The 15,714-nt window shown below is 34.2% G+C and overlaps 1 protein-coding gene across 2 annotated transcripts in view; it reads left to right on the forward strand.

Annotated features, from left to right (window-relative positions):
• The window catches only part of BRWD3 (bromodomain and WD repeat domain containing 3), a 136,173-nt gene that overhangs the window by 81,342 nt on the left and 39,117 nt on the right, over positions 1 to 15,714 (forward strand). For both annotated transcript variants that reach the window (XM_004442078.3, XM_087426513.1), the window contains exons 18-26: positions 136 to 303; positions 2,766 to 2,949; positions 4,355 to 4,448; positions 6,151 to 6,300; positions 7,833 to 7,909; positions 8,498 to 8,666; positions 10,059 to 10,172; positions 12,656 to 12,763; positions 14,360 to 14,484. In XM_004442078.3, coding sequence (XP_004442135.1) covers positions 136 to 303; positions 2,766 to 2,949; positions 4,355 to 4,448; positions 6,151 to 6,300; positions 7,833 to 7,909; positions 8,498 to 8,666; positions 10,059 to 10,172; positions 12,656 to 12,763; positions 14,360 to 14,484 — 1,189 coding nt within the window. The remainder of the gene's footprint in view (positions 1 to 135; positions 304 to 2,765; positions 2,950 to 4,354; positions 4,449 to 6,150; positions 6,301 to 7,832; positions 7,910 to 8,497; positions 8,667 to 10,058; positions 10,173 to 12,655; positions 12,764 to 14,359; positions 14,485 to 15,714) is intronic.

Genomic DNA, 15,714 nt, shown 5'->3' on the forward strand with positions numbered 1-15,714 from the left:
TATGTTCTATTTTCATTTTAATCCTGTTTTTTTTTTACTTGTCTGGAAATTTATAGATTAAGCTTGTTTTTACTGTATTTAGGGTATACTAAAATGTAAGTAATTTTGTGTCTTTGTATCTTTGGTTTCATTAAGGTGACGGTGAGGTGGTAGAACAAGTAATTGGGCAACAAACCAATGACCAAGATGAGAGCATTCTTGATGGAATAATCAGGGAGCTACAGAGAGAACAAGATCTGAGACTAATTAATGAAGGAAATGTTCCACATTTTCCAGTTAATAGATCATATTCTGCTAATGGTGGTAAGTGTATATATTTGTAAAAGGTATGATGACTGTACTTTATTTTACTTGTACCAAGTAGTTACATATGAAGAACATTTTAGGTTTTTAAATAAAAACAACATTAAAAACATTTTTACTAATTTACAATTGTGATATCAGATATAACCAAGTGCCATAGTCTGGTTATCATTTGTGGCTAAAAAGACTTAGCATCTCCTAAGAAATACATACAGGTGGTATATTTTAATATACTGTTTTCTTTTAACTCAATAATTTATGTGCAGTCTTTACTTTTGTTCTAATAAGCGATGTGCTGCAGTAAGTCCAGCTCTTTCGTAGGGGAACCAACCCATAAAGTTTTCAAAATTAAAAGCACTGTTTTTAAAAATTACTACCAAGCATATTTACCCTCCTTTGTTGAAAAGAAAGCAATGTATCACCTTTCTCTCTTGAATTTACAAAAATACACTAGACAACAAGAAGCCCTCTTCTTAGGGAATACAGATGCAACTTCTAAATTGACTTACGGCAATTTGATCTTAATTACCAGTATTATTCTAATCTATTGTATCTCTCCTGTCACTTTGTGTGAAATATGCCTATGCATCTGAGTTTTATATCATCTTACCTTGTGTCAGTTTTACTTTTATGAAGAACTATTCTAGGAGGCCAGCCCAGTAGTGCAAGCGGTTAAGTGCGCTTGCTCCACTGCGGCGGCCCGGGGTTCGCCAGTTCCGATTCCGGGCACACACTGATACACTGCTTGGCAAGCCATGCTGTGGCGGCGTCCCATATAAAGTGAAGGAAGATTGGCACGGATGTTAGCCTAGGGCCAGTCTTCCTCAGCAAAAAAAGAGGAGGATTGGCAGATGTTAGCACAGGGCTGATCTCCTCACACACACAAAAAAAAGAACTATTCTACTTTAAAATGTAGTCCTCATATGGGATTTTGGCAAGTATGTTTTTTTACATGTACATAATTGGGGTCACTTATTTGGGTATCGTGGAATTTTGGAGTCCACAGAAATGAATAAGGTGATTTAAATTTGAGGTGATTCACAAGGTATTTTAGTCATTTCCTGATTTCTTTAATATCCTAGAAAATTAAAATAAAAACGTTCTTTGTTTAGGTCATTTGGAGCACCTAATTCATAAGCTTTCCTTAACCTGGAACAAGACAAGAAGTGGGCTGATAATCCTATCTATCCAGGCCCTTTGTTCCTAAGACATAAAACTTTCTTAGAACCCTGATTTAGAGATCTATTAATGAAATCAGCATTCAGATGTACCTTTAATACTAGATTTCTGTGGGTAAATTTGAAATGCCATTAGTCAGAGGGACTCCAATGACTTCTGCTTGCAATGTTCATTTGTTTTGAGGTTTTTCTGGTGCTTATTTTAACAGTTGAATGTTTCAGTTTGCATTTTTGTTTTATTTGCAAATATAACAAAAATCAATTAACAGAGACCTTTCCAGAGGATTAAAAAGAAAAGTAAAAGTTCTATTTTTTCTCCTTTCTTTCACTGCTTTCAAATTTTGAAAATGAAATTTTGATAGTTAAAAAATTTTTTTTTGTTTATACTTTTTCTCTATTTTTTTTATAAGGAAAATTCACCCTGAGCTAACATCTGTTGCCAGTCTTCCTCTTTTTGCTGAGAAAGATTGTCACTGAGCTAACATCTGTGCCAATGATCCTCTATTTTGTATGTGGGATGCCGCCACAGCATGGCTTGATGAGTGGTGTGTAGGTCCGCACCCGGAATCAGAACCTCGAATCCTGGGCCACAGAAGCAGAGCATGAGAACTTAACAACTATGCCACTGGGCCAGCCCGTCTCTTGCTATTTTTGAAAGCCTTATTGAAGCTTTATTCAGAAACCTTTTTTAAAATATTTTTATCGTTTGTTTATTTATTTTTCCCCCAAAGCACCAGTAGATAGTTGTATGTCATAGTTGCACATCCTTCTAGTTGCTGTATGTGGGACGTGGCCTCAGCATGGCTGGAGAAGCAGTGTGTCGGTGCGCACCCGGGATGTGAACCCGGGCCACCAGTAGCGGTTAAGTGCGCACACTTAACCGCTAAGCCACGGGGGTGGCCCTCAGAAACCTTTTAAATGGCTAAATAAAGATAGAATTTAGATTAAAAAGCTGCTTTCTGAAGTACTACTAATAAACATTTGTGAATCTACCAAATCATGTTAAATACACTTTTTGTATTTACTGAGCATTTAGTAGATGACAGGTGAAAGTGCTTTGAAAAAAATTATAAAAGAGCCATAGAAACTAAACATTTATTGAATGCCTGCTTTATTCATAACACTATAAAAACCATAAAGGGAGTATAGAAAAGGTAGAACAAATGGATAGCAATATTGTCCAGCAGTACTTTCTTTGAATCTCCTATTTTATTTAGAGTTGTGATCTGGAAAAGTTTGGTGCCTTGGCTCAGAAATTAGTACCTTTCTTTGTTTTGATTTTAGCTCTGAGAAGTCCAAATATGGATATATCTTCTTCCCCAAATATTGGGCTTCGACGTAGTGGTCAAATTGAAGGTGTCCGACAAATGCATAACAATGCTCCTCGGAGCCAGATGGCCACTGAACGAGATCTCATGGCATGGAGCAGAAGAGTGGTGGTCAATGAGTTAAATAACGGGGTTAGTAGGTGAGTCAATAAGGTAACATTCAAAAGAAAATTGAGAGCTTTATTTTTTGTAAGTAAATTAAAATGTACTATGTTAACCTAATAACTAAGGTATTTTTTAATCCAGCTGAGTCGTGCATTAGTTTTTCCATATTATTCCTGTTAGTTCATTCCATAACAACTATTTAACGATTATCTTCATTTTGCTTAGCTTTGTGCTAAATGGTTTGGGGAATACTGAAAAATGAAAAACATGATCTCTGTCGTCCAAGAGTTTATAGTCTAGGTTAGCAGATAAGAATACAGATACTATTAAAGAAGAACATGAAGCCATATGTGATTAGATATGTCAGTGATATATGGACTCAAAATTCAACAGTGGTTCTGAGGAGAAGGCCATCAACTCTATATTGGAGCAGTGTGGGAGTGCAGTATAGATATGTAGTAGACCCCAGTGCTTTAGGGTATATTTAGAAGTGTCGTTTAAGTAGACTTCCTTGGATGAAAGAATTTCATTAGGATGAATTTAAGATTTAGACGCCCTATCCTTATTTGTAAACTCTAACATTTGCTGTAATATCAACTCCAGATGATCTACAGCAATTGGAAATATATTTAGAAAAGAGAAAGGACACTGACAGAGAACATATAAAATCCATTTTAATCATGTTATCTCCCTAATCAAGCCTTTTATGAGCTCAGCCAACAAGTAGCAAAATTAATTTGGTTTCACCCTTTCTTCCTTCAGCAGTAATAAAAAAAAGGTGACATGGCTAATTTATGAACTAAATGCTACCCCCTGGCAGTAGAGCAATTTGAAACGATTCTTTGCTCAAAACGTTAAAAGTCGAATTGAAAGCAGGGACTCAAATACATAGCTGTATGCCACTGTCATTGCAGCATTATTCACAATAGCTGAACAGTAGAAACAGCTCAAGTGTCTGTCAACAGATGAGTAGATAAACAAAATGTGGTATATACATAGAGTGGAATATTATTCAGCCATAAAAAGGAATGAAGTTCTGATACCTGCTACAACATGGATAAACATTAAAACATTATGCTAAGTGAAATAAACCAGACACAAAAAGACTAATAGCATATGATTCCACTTTATATGAAATATCTAGAATAGGCAAATTCATAGAGACATAAAGTAGATTAGAGGTTAACAGGCACTGGTGGAAGGAGAAATAGTTATTGCTTAATGGTTACAAAGTTTATGTTTGGAGTGATGAAAAAGTTTTGGAAATAGTAGTGATGGTTGCACAACATTTTAAATGTCATTAACACCACTGAATTGTGCACCAAAAAATGGTTAAAATGGCAAATTTTACATTTAAAAATATTTTTGTTATCTGACTTTTAAACTATTGGGTTACATTTTGATGATTTTCTTTTACTGGGACCTTTGATTTGTTATTAGGGTTCAGGAAGAATGTCGAACTGCAAAAGGTGACATAGAAGTCAGTCTTTATACAGTTGAAAAGAAGAAAAAACCATGTTATACTACCCAAAGGGTAAGTTTGGTTTTACAGTACTTTGGAATACACTATTTGCAAATATTTGCAAATACCAGGTTTTTGAAAGGTGGCAGTTATGTATTGAGGGACCGTTTTGATAGGTGTCCGCATATAGGGAACCTAATTTTTGAACCCCAAATTGATAAAATTATACAAAGTCAGGACTGTCTCAAAAAATCTAGGACATGTGGTCATTGTAGGTATAGGATATTTGTATTAAAATACCATTTTCATATGGTTAAAGTAGAACCTTGAAATTATTGCCTGATCACTAATCACAATGTAATACAAATGCTCAGATACCCTAGGCCAGAGATTGGCAAACTACTACCCATGGGCTAAATCTGCTCTACTGCCTATTCTTGTTAATAAAATTTTATTGGAACACAGCCACACTTACTCATTTATATATTATCTGTGGCTGCTTTCACACTATACAGAGTTGAGTAGTTGGAACAGAGATCATATGACCTGCAAAGCCAAAAATATTTACACTCTGGCCCTTTACAGAAAAAGTTTGCTGACCCCTGCCCTTGGCCCACTCCTGGCCTAATCATACAGGAGCAAAATCTGATCTATACTTTGGGAAGATTCATATTCTCAGTAGAAACTGCTAAGCAGGAAGTAAGATTCCCGTACTCCATTAAGTACATGGTAAGCCCCTTACTCATACTCCGAGGTTGAACAAGTTAGTGGCATAAGAATGTATAGTTTTATCCCCAGGTCTAACCGTAACTCCTCAAATGTATAGTAACTTGGAAAGTGTAGGATGATTTCAGTTTTATTAAATAAATCTAGGCAATGGACACTGAAATTTAAATGTTTTTTCAGTATTTATGAACACACTTTTAGGGAATTATATGAATATCGCCAAGATCATTTTGATGCCCACTTTCCTAATTTCTATTGAGGTTTTGTTGGCTTAGTTGATGTTCTCTGATAAGATTATTTTCTCAGAGACTTTGAATGACTCAGATCCATGATTTATATTCTTTTTTCCTGCAAAGCTGATTTGTCAAACATCAGACTTGTCTGAGACTAACAAATGGGTAGTTGGGTCTGTAAACATTTTTATTTATATTGAAAATGAAAAACATTTACATATAAGACAAGAAACTGGCCCTTGATACTGATTTATAAGACTTTTAAACTTGTTTACTCCTGATGACATATTAGGGTTGTAGCTTTGACATATAGTATATCAGTAATAATATTTTATACTTGTAAAGGTTAGAATAAAATAGTTTTCACTTTACATTTCAGTTGTTAAAAATTAAATTTTTATTTTGACCTGTGTATTAAATATAGTTTTTTATAGAACTAAAGAAGTACATATTATATTAAGAATTATATATACATAAATATGATATAGCTATCTTGCTTCATCCTGTAATAAATTGTGAATAATATAGTATATGCAAATTCTGAGTGGGCAAATTCTTGCAGCTCAAACTTCCAGCACTGTCTTACAATTCGATCACAAAGTTTTCAAAATAGAAAATTAATCAATATTAATGGAAAGTGGGTTAAATATATATAAATATAGTTATAGCTTGGGTTTTCTTTTTGGGGATTTATTCCTATGGCTTACCTCCACTTTCACCCCACCCTCACCCAACTGACTTGCTTTATATATGTTATTTATGTATGTTCACTGAGCCTTTCATTTTTTTAAATCTATTTTCCTTCTGTTTTACAGAATGATTATCAGCCTAGCTGTGGGCGATCTTTACGAAGGACACAACGCAAGCGTCAGCATACTTACCAAACACGGTCCAACATAGAGCATAATTCGCAAGCATCATGTCAAAATTCAGGTGTACAGGAAGACTCAGACAGCTCCTCAGAGGTTAGATATCTGCTATTATTTACTCAATGTATTTTTTGTTTTCCAGTTAGTATCATCACTTTAGGTTTACTTTTAAGGGTCACTTCTTTAATAGAAAATTATTTTAATGATTTTCTTATAAGAGGATTATTCATTTATAAGGCATTTAAGTAGTCAAATTTGATATTTTCTCTGATTTTTACCTAAGATATTACCTAGGTTGAAGGTATCAAACGTGCCAGCACAAGTTTGGCTTTGGGACAGTGAGAAAAGAGAGTGAAAGGAAATCTGCCTAGAAATGGAAATAACAGTGATAACTAGTTACACAATCCCGGAACTGGTTGACTGTGTAATCAGCAGAATATATGCATTACTGTTAACTTCACCAGTCATGGAGACTACTGAATCATGATTTTTCTCAGACCTACCTTTTTCATGGTAATAGAATGAAGAGTATAGCAGTTCTTTTCTTCATGTTCCTCTCTTCTCTAGTCCTTTCCTTTTGTTCTCTTAACAACTGTAGTTGTGAAGTGAATAATGAGGTTTTAATTATGCATTGACAATATATGGTCCCCCCATTCTTCTGCCACCATTCACAGTTCTTTAATTCTTATCAGTGATGCCCCTCCTCTCTCCCCCACCCATGAAAATATTGATCTGAAAAGAATGATCAGATATTCAGGAATTGATGTTACCTTTTCAACGTAATAATGGTATTGTGGTTGTATTGAAAAAAACAATTTTAATCTTAACGAGTATTTATAATTAAAGTACTTTTTTTGTCAGGATTTACTTCAAAATAATTCCTGGGGTATGACGCAGTTGGTGAGGGTATAGATAAAACGAGATAGGCAGTGAAGTATTGTCTAAACTGGAGATTGTGTACACAAGGGTTATCTATTCCCTCTAGTTTGGTATGTTTGAAATTTTACATAGCAAAATGATTATTAAAAGAGAGTAATTATATTACCTTCATGGAGGCATATAGATATTTTTAAAACAATGGTTTTAACATTTAAGGTTATATTTGGGAGTCTTAAGGAGTCTAGTCTTTGAAATAATAAAAGATGTCTCATATCAATAAGATAGTAGATGCTAGAAATTTTTAAATACCTGGGAGGCTTAGTTGTGAGTTAAAGATATATGTAGAAAAATGATTATGTACATTTTAACTAGAACTTTTTTTTGTGTGTGTGTGAGGAGGACTAGCCCTGAGCTAACATCTGATGCCAATCCTCCCCTTTTTTCTTGAGGAAGACTGGCCCTGGTCTAACATCCGTGCCCATCTTCCTCTACTTTATATGGGATGCCGCCACAGCATGGCTTAACAAGCGGTGTGTCAGTGCGCGCCCGGGATCCGAACCTGCGAACCCCGGGCCACTGCAGTAGACCACGCTCACTTAACCACTGCGCCACCGGGCGGCTCCTTAACTAGAACTTTGTGGGCAGAGTGGGAAATAACAAAAAGTGTTATAAAACAGGTGGTGTATGCTAATTAATAATATGCTAGTTAAGAATAACCATATATCTCAATTTCTGGCTCTTTGTTGCAGGAAGATGAAACAGTTGGCACAAGTGATGCTTCTGTAGAGGATCCTGTTATTGAATGGCAAAGTGAAAGTTCCTCCAGGTAGTTTTAATGGTTTTGCTTTGGTCAAAATTATTTGACAGTTTTAATGTGAAATTATGTTCTTATAGGAATTTGGTAAAACCAGAGTTAAAATAGTGTTTTATAGTAGAAAGAGTACTGGGTTGGAAGCCTGTTGTTTTATCTTGCCTCTGCCAATATCTTTTTGGGCATATCACTATGAGCTTTTAGTTCCCTCATCTGTAAAATAAAAGATCCCAATAAATCCAAGATTCTACATCTTGGCAGGCTATATGTATTTATTTCAGTTTTAAAACAACTACATTTAACCATTTCCAGGGATAAGGAGTATCTTTATTTAAAAAAGCTTTTGTGATTTGGACAGGAGTTTTGAATTTTAAATCCTGTTGTGGGAAACTAAACATTATACTATATCCAAGAAGCATTTCACTAAAATCGCTTAAGTAACGATCATAATTATATGTTGATATTTTTTTTCTCTTCGGTTAGAACAAAATCAAACCACGTCATTTATAATGCTGTTTGATTACAAAATGATCATCTTTCAATTATGAGGCAAAACTATTCCTTTTCTAAACTTATATATTCATAATTTTGATTTATTTACAGTGATTCATCAAGTGAATATTCTGATTGGACAGCAGATGCTGGAATAAATTTGCAACCTCCAAAAAGACAAACCAGACAGGCAACACGGAAAATATGCAGCAGCTCTGAGGAGGAAAATTTGAAGTCACTAGAAGAAAGGCAAAAGAAACCTAAACAGACTAGAAAGAAGGTTTGTAAGTTTATAAGTTGTTTTGTGTTTTTACCTTTGATAGTTGAATATATAACAATAACACCTGACTTTTCCCTAAAAATAACATTCCGTCTGAGAATCTAAGTAAAATTATTTATTTATTTATTTATTTTGTGAGGAAGATCAGCCCTGAGCTAACATCCATGTCAATCCTCCTCTTTTTTGCTGAGGAATACTGACCCTGGGCTAACATCCGTGCCCATCTTCCTCCACTTTATGTGGGACGCCGCCACAGCATGGCCTGACAAGGGGTGCATCGGTTCGCGCCCAGGATCCAAACCCAGGCTGCCAGCAGCGGAGCACGCACACTTAATCGCTAAGCCACTGGGCTGGCCCCTAAAATTATTTAAAGTGACTTCAAAATGAAAAGAATTTTTGAAATTGTTCTGTTATTAAAAGTAGAGGCTAGGGGCCGGCCTGGTGGCATAGTGGTTAATTTCACGTGCTCTGCTTCGGTGGCCCGGGGTTCACAGGTTCAGATCCCGGTTGCAGACCTATGCACTGCTTATCAAGCCATGCTGTGGCAGGCGTCCCACATTATAAAGTAGGGGAAGATGGGCATGGATGTTAGCCCAGGGCCAATGTTCTTCAGCAAAAAGAGGAGGGTTGGCAACAGATGTTAGCTCAAGGCTACTCTTCCTCACCAAAAAAAAGAAAAAAGAAAAAAGTAGAGGCTAGAATTTCTTCATTATTATTTTAATTGTTATTAAACTAAAACATATTGACAATTGTTTGTTAAAATGTAGTCGAGTTTTAAATAATAAGCCAGTATAGTATAAAAGCGTTATTCTTGTCATATCACCATTCATAAATTTTTATACATATTTGACTTGTAAAATGGAAGGATATAATAAATCACGTAGGGCTCTTCTCCATTTCTTTGTTTTTATTTTAGCCCAGTGATGGTTTCTTTTCCCCACTATAATTTCATTTGGATGATTTAAAGACTTAATCCACATAGTTCTTTGAATATTAATTTAAAAATTTATTATGTACACATTCTGTAGCCTGTTGCTTTAGCAGACAGAATTATCTTCTTGATTGTCACCATTTTATTGGCAAAAAGTGATTGTGTTACTTGTATTTGAATTCATGTGGTATTCTAGGGACATGAGTAAAATTTGTGGTTTTTAGATAGTATGTAGTGTCATAGTATTATCTGTCAGCCAAAATTGAGCAACATGTTAAAGACCTCACTTGGTTATTTTATTGGTACAAAAATTATGCACAGTTAATTGGTAAAGGAAAATGTTTAAAATATATATATTTTATGTTTTATTATAACCTGATATTTTTAACATTCTCTACTTGTTATTTTTCATACTACTGTTCATTTATTTGTGGTTTATATATTTGTGAACTATATTTTAGAAAGGAGGACTGGTTTCTATGGCAGGTGAGCCCAATGAAGAATGGTTTGCCCCTCAGTGGATCTTGGATACCATACCAAGACGTTCCCCGTTTGTCCCACAGATGGGAGATGAGGTAATTTTTACCTGTTATAACCTTTTTCTCATGGAACCTCAAGAGCACTCACTGTTATCAGTCTGAGGACATTTATATTCTTAATTCTATTATGGTTATATGTACACTGTCTTAGCTACTCTGCTCAGTTATGTATTTTTTGTGGCCAATGACTGAATCTTATTAATCTTTGTCTCCTTTGTAGGGCCTGACACAGTCTTCAGTATAGTAGATGCTCAATGAACATTGAAATAAATTGAGTGGCTTGTGAAGTCATGAAAATAATTTTCTTTATTTTTATTTTAATTGTCGCTTAGTAGAATAGAGTGGTATTCTGAGTCCGAATTCAAGTCCAAATATTGTTTGGGAAAAAAAAAAGCCCATGCTCAACCTGATAGAAAATATAGTAGAGGATAATTACCCCTTTCAATGATTAGAGGAATGTCTTATCACAAACAAGGCCTTTCTGCTGAGCCTATGATTGAATAGCATAGCCATATGTATGATTGGTCAGTCAAAAATTGATTTAAATTCTATCTGGTGAAAAATTTTTAATTTTCATTTTCTTATGAAAATTATGGTAACATTATAATATTTGAGCTCCAGTTGGCTTGTATAGTCTCTGACATATTGACTAATCGTTCATTTTTGAGTGATTAAATGCTTACACCGTTTTCAATTTACGACTAATAGTAGAAATGTAATATTGTCATCATAATAAAAGAAGGAGCAAAACCTTGCAAATGGGTCTAAAAGTCTTGGAATCAATAAAAATTTAATTAGACTTTTCTATAATTCCCTCTTATAGATATCTTGTACCAGAGATAGCTATCAAGTAGCCTTATGAATAAGCTATTGCTTGCTGATTATCTTGATATTATTAAAATGTTTTCTTTTCGTAAGTGTGTCTTGTAAGTATTGGACTTTTGAGAAGTGCTTGTTTGTGTGGTTATTTTAGCAGAATATGCTATGATGAATGCTGTATTAAAAAAACTTAGGGATTTTTTGGGGGCATATCCAAAATTATGATTTCTTGTATTTATTGCCTATTTTTATGGAGGCTTAAGAGGAGTAATTTTGAATTCATCTTGGAAGACTTTACAGAACAAAATAAGGATCTGTGTACTCTATGATCTGATGCGACTCCTCTCTATTCTATGGGACCATATTTACCTTGGTGGAATCACTTTCCCTCTATTTTGTTAAACTTAGAACATGCTTATATGTTTCAAGACTAATGTGTATTAGGTAATGACAGTTGTTCAGGTAATGGAAAGAATGTTTTTAAAGAACTCATAAGGCAGAAATATACTTTTTATATAATCAATCTCTTAATGACAGCATTATTTTTACTTTATCTAAGTGATAAGCCCTGATTATTTTGCCTGGAATACCCCTGCCCACAGATCATTGCCTCTCAAAATGCTCATTCTTTAAGGTCTAACTTAAATGCCAACTTCTCCTGGATGTTTACCCCTACTTTTCGTTTGCCTGCCACTCCTTCCTCATGAGCTTTGCCACCTAAATTATTTCTTTCTTATGATACATATTATAGTCTGCCTTGTATTATACTCATATATCTACATGTCTGTCCATATCCTTGAGGGAAAGGATTTTATTTTGATGTATTTCCACGGCACCCAGTTCCGTGTACATACATGTTTGATCGATATTTTTTGAGCAGAGGAATAAATGTAAAATAAAGGATATCAGAATAATATGCTTATTATTGACTTTTTTACGCATACCCCTACAATTATTTTTATATACTAATATTTAAGTCTTTTTAACTTTCTACTTGTATTTTTAGCTGTTAGGAATTCTGGGTGAGATAATATTGATTGGTAGAGTATGTCAGTGTATTTTAAAAATCTCATAGTATGGTATTTTTTATGTTACTTTCTTATATTTATTTATCTCTACCACCACTTTAAAATTATTGTGAGAAAGAAATTTTTTTTTAATGAATCAGAATATGGTGAATGCTGTCTTAAGGAGGTGAAGGGTCTTACCAAACCCTTGGATTCATTCTTTTTCCATACCATGCCAGTTTTGATGTTAATTCTTGCAAAAGAAAAGTTTTAATTTGCCTGGAAATTACTCTATCTAGTAGCCTGTGGTGAGAACTATATATGTATATAAAATGTGTAGGCTGACATTTAAAATGTTGATATTTAGAATATCAATTACAATTTGAAATATAGTACTTTAAGATATAACCACTTTTGTGTACATTTATCGTTAGTCTCTGTTTCTTCAGAAATTTATTAAGCTGCTAGAGAGAAAAGGACTATGTGTGCAGTGTTTATAGAATACTTAGTTCAGGGCTGCATAGCCATAAGTACTGAATGAACATTATTTGATGGTGACAAGTTTATTGTACAAATTTTTTAAAAATTATGTTTGTTGTAAACAGAAGATGATGTTTGTTGGGATATATATTGGGATGTATAGAGTTGTTAAATAGGATGCTGCTGTTTAATACATCATGTTTTCTGTTTTAGCTTATCTATTTTAGGCAAGGACATGAAGCTTATGTGCGGGCTGTAAGGAAATCAAAAATATATGGCGTTAATTTGCAAAAACAGCCATGGAATAAAATGGATCTCAGGGTAAGTTTGCCAAATTCCTAAGCTATGCAATTGAAGTAGCTTTGGAGTTATTTGCCTGTATAATTTTTCTCAGTTTCATGCATATTTTACTATTGATTATGTGTCCAAGATAAGGTGATAAACTATAATCTTATACAGCTGAATGTTATGGATCATATTTTAAGTTTCCTGAAATGTATATGCCACCTATTGTCTTGATTATTTGACTTAATTTCTTTTAAGCTTCAGTACCTCTAGTGTATACCATTCTATAATTGGAGCAAAGCAGTAGTTCCCTGGTGTGGATATTTTCCTAAGCAACTTTGTACATTCTGGAGACTCTATAAATTAACTATGTGTGTGGACTACAAACGCTCAAGGTTCCAGTGGCTTTAGGATATAGTAAATATCATAAATCCCAAGAATTTCAGAACTTAGTGGTGCTTTATGAATTATCTCTTTTGATATAGTATCTATGTAGCTCCATGGTGTTGAGTAAAATAGATATATATATTTTTTAGAGGACTTTCTGACAATAAATACATACTCATACATATATACATACAGACAAATAGACATAGGGATACATACACCATCATTTCTACTTAGGATTACATGTGTTTTGTTCTTTTGTTTTTCCCACTTGGAAAACAAGAGACTAAAGGGCAATTTTACAATGATTTTCCAGGTAAATGAAGGGTGGTTGTGTGATGATGCTTAGCAGGAAGGGTAAAAGAAAGAATGTGTATATTTATTGAAATAAAGATTTAGAAACTTGTAAAAAGTTGTATTAAAGTTGTAAGGTGCTTAAGTATCTTATCAAGTGAGCTTTACATAATCATCTCCTGGGAGATAGGGATGCTACTCTATTCTGAATCAGGTGAAAGTTGAGTGTTTTTTGTTGTTGTTGTTTCTTTTTTTAGAATCAGGGGAATGAATAAAATGTATGATTTCTAATTTAAATTCTAACTCTGTGGTCTAGGAAATTGTAGGAGGCAGCACATGTGTGCTGCAAGAGCCTGGGCTTTGGGATAAGACCTTCACTTCAATCCCAGCTCTGCTATATACTAATGTATAACTTTAAGCAGGTCACTGTGCCCATGAGGTTCAGTTTTGTCATCTAAGTGTGACTAATAATCAGTGTATAAGGGTGGTATTGTAAAATAATAATGTAGGTGTTCAAAAATGTAAGTCCTTTCCCCAAACGTACAGATCCACCTGCATATGTACGTACATATTTCCGCTAGAGGAGTGATTCTTAACCAGGCAGAGCATCAAAATCCCCTGAGAGATTTTTCAAAATATATATGACTGAGCTGTGTCCTAGACCTTTACTGAATTCAATTCTATAGGAGTAGTGTTTAGGAACATAAATTTTAAAAAGGTTCCTAAGGGGATTTTGCTGCTAGTCCTATGTTTAGAGCCCTGTACTAAACTACAATGTGCTATTAAGGGTCAAGAGCCATGTCTTATTACCTTTAACACTTAGTGGAGTGCCTCGTATTTGGTGAGTATTCAGATAATTTTTAAATTGTTCAAATCATAATGAAGTAATATGCAAATATTAGCCAATTATTTATATTGAAAGTAATAATTTATTGGTATTCCCATGAATAGGAACAAGAGTTTGTTAAGATTGTAGGAATCAAATATGAGGTTGGACCACCTACACTGTGCTGCTTGAAGCTTGCATTTCTGGACCCCATTTCAGGCAAAATGACTGGAGAATCTTTTTCCATTAAGTAAGTAGCTCTCTCTGGTTATGTGTGTGTGTGTGTGTGTGTGTGTGTGCATTTTAATCCTTCTCATGTATACTGCAGAGTACAAGGCTTGATGGGAGAGAAAACACTATAGTACTACCAGCTTTAGAGTTTTAAAGACAGAAGTTTAATTTTTAATTCTTGGTTTGTTTCTCCACTTAATAGCTATAGGTATATGTATAGCAATTAATGTGTATGTGTCTGCATGTCTGTGTATATATATACATATACATATATATAGCTAATGTAGATGTAATATAATGTATGTATATATATATTGTCTGTATATGTGTGTGTATATATATATAAGTATATCTATGAGCACACCTCTGAATTTATGCCTTCATATTTAAAATGGAAATTATAGTATCTTCCTCAGGATTATTGTGAGGAATAAAAGAAGAACCTTTATAAGTGCCTAACAGTGTGCTTGAAACATGGTAGTTGCTTTTACAGAACTAACTTAATGTTAATAAATTAATAGAACTAACTTAATGTTAATAAATTAACTATTTCTTTAACATTATTTCTTCTATTTTCTTTTTTTTTTGTGTTCATAGAAAAACTTTTTTTAAAATTTTTTGTTTATTGCAGTAACATTGGTTTATAACATTGTATAAATTTTAGGTGGACATCATTATACTTTTATTTCTGCATAGATTACATCATGTTCACCACCCAAATACTAATTACAACCCATCACCACACAAATGTGCCGAATTATCCCTTTCGCCCTCCTCCCGCCCCACATTCCCCTCTGGTAACCACCAATCCAATCTCTGTCTCTATGTGTTTGTTTATTGTTGTTATTATCTACTACTTAATGAAGAAAATCATACGGTATTTGATTTTCTCCCTCCGACTTATTTCACTTTGCATAATACCCTCAATGTCCATCCATGTTGTCACAAATGGCTGGATTTCATCGTTTCTTATGGCTGAGTAGTATTCCATTGTGTATATATACCACATCTTCTTTATCCATTCGTCCCTTGATGGGCACTTAGGTTGCTTCCAAGTCTTGGATATTGTGAATAACGCTGCAGTGAACACAGGGGTGCATGTATCTTTATGCATTGGTGTTTTCAAGTTCTTTGGATAAATACCCAGCAGTGGAATAGCTGGATCATATGGTAGTTCTATCCTTGATTTTTTGAGGAATCTCCATACTGTTTTCCATAGTGCCTGCACCAGTTTGCACTCCACCCGCAG

Source organism: Ceratotherium simum, chromosome X (genome assembly GCF_057802395.1).
Source record: "Ceratotherium simum simum isolate JZ-2026a chromosome X, ASM5780239v1, whole genome shotgun sequence".
In the NCBI taxonomy this organism is placed as follows: domain Eukaryota; kingdom Metazoa; phylum Chordata; class Mammalia; order Perissodactyla; family Rhinocerotidae; genus Ceratotherium; species Ceratotherium simum.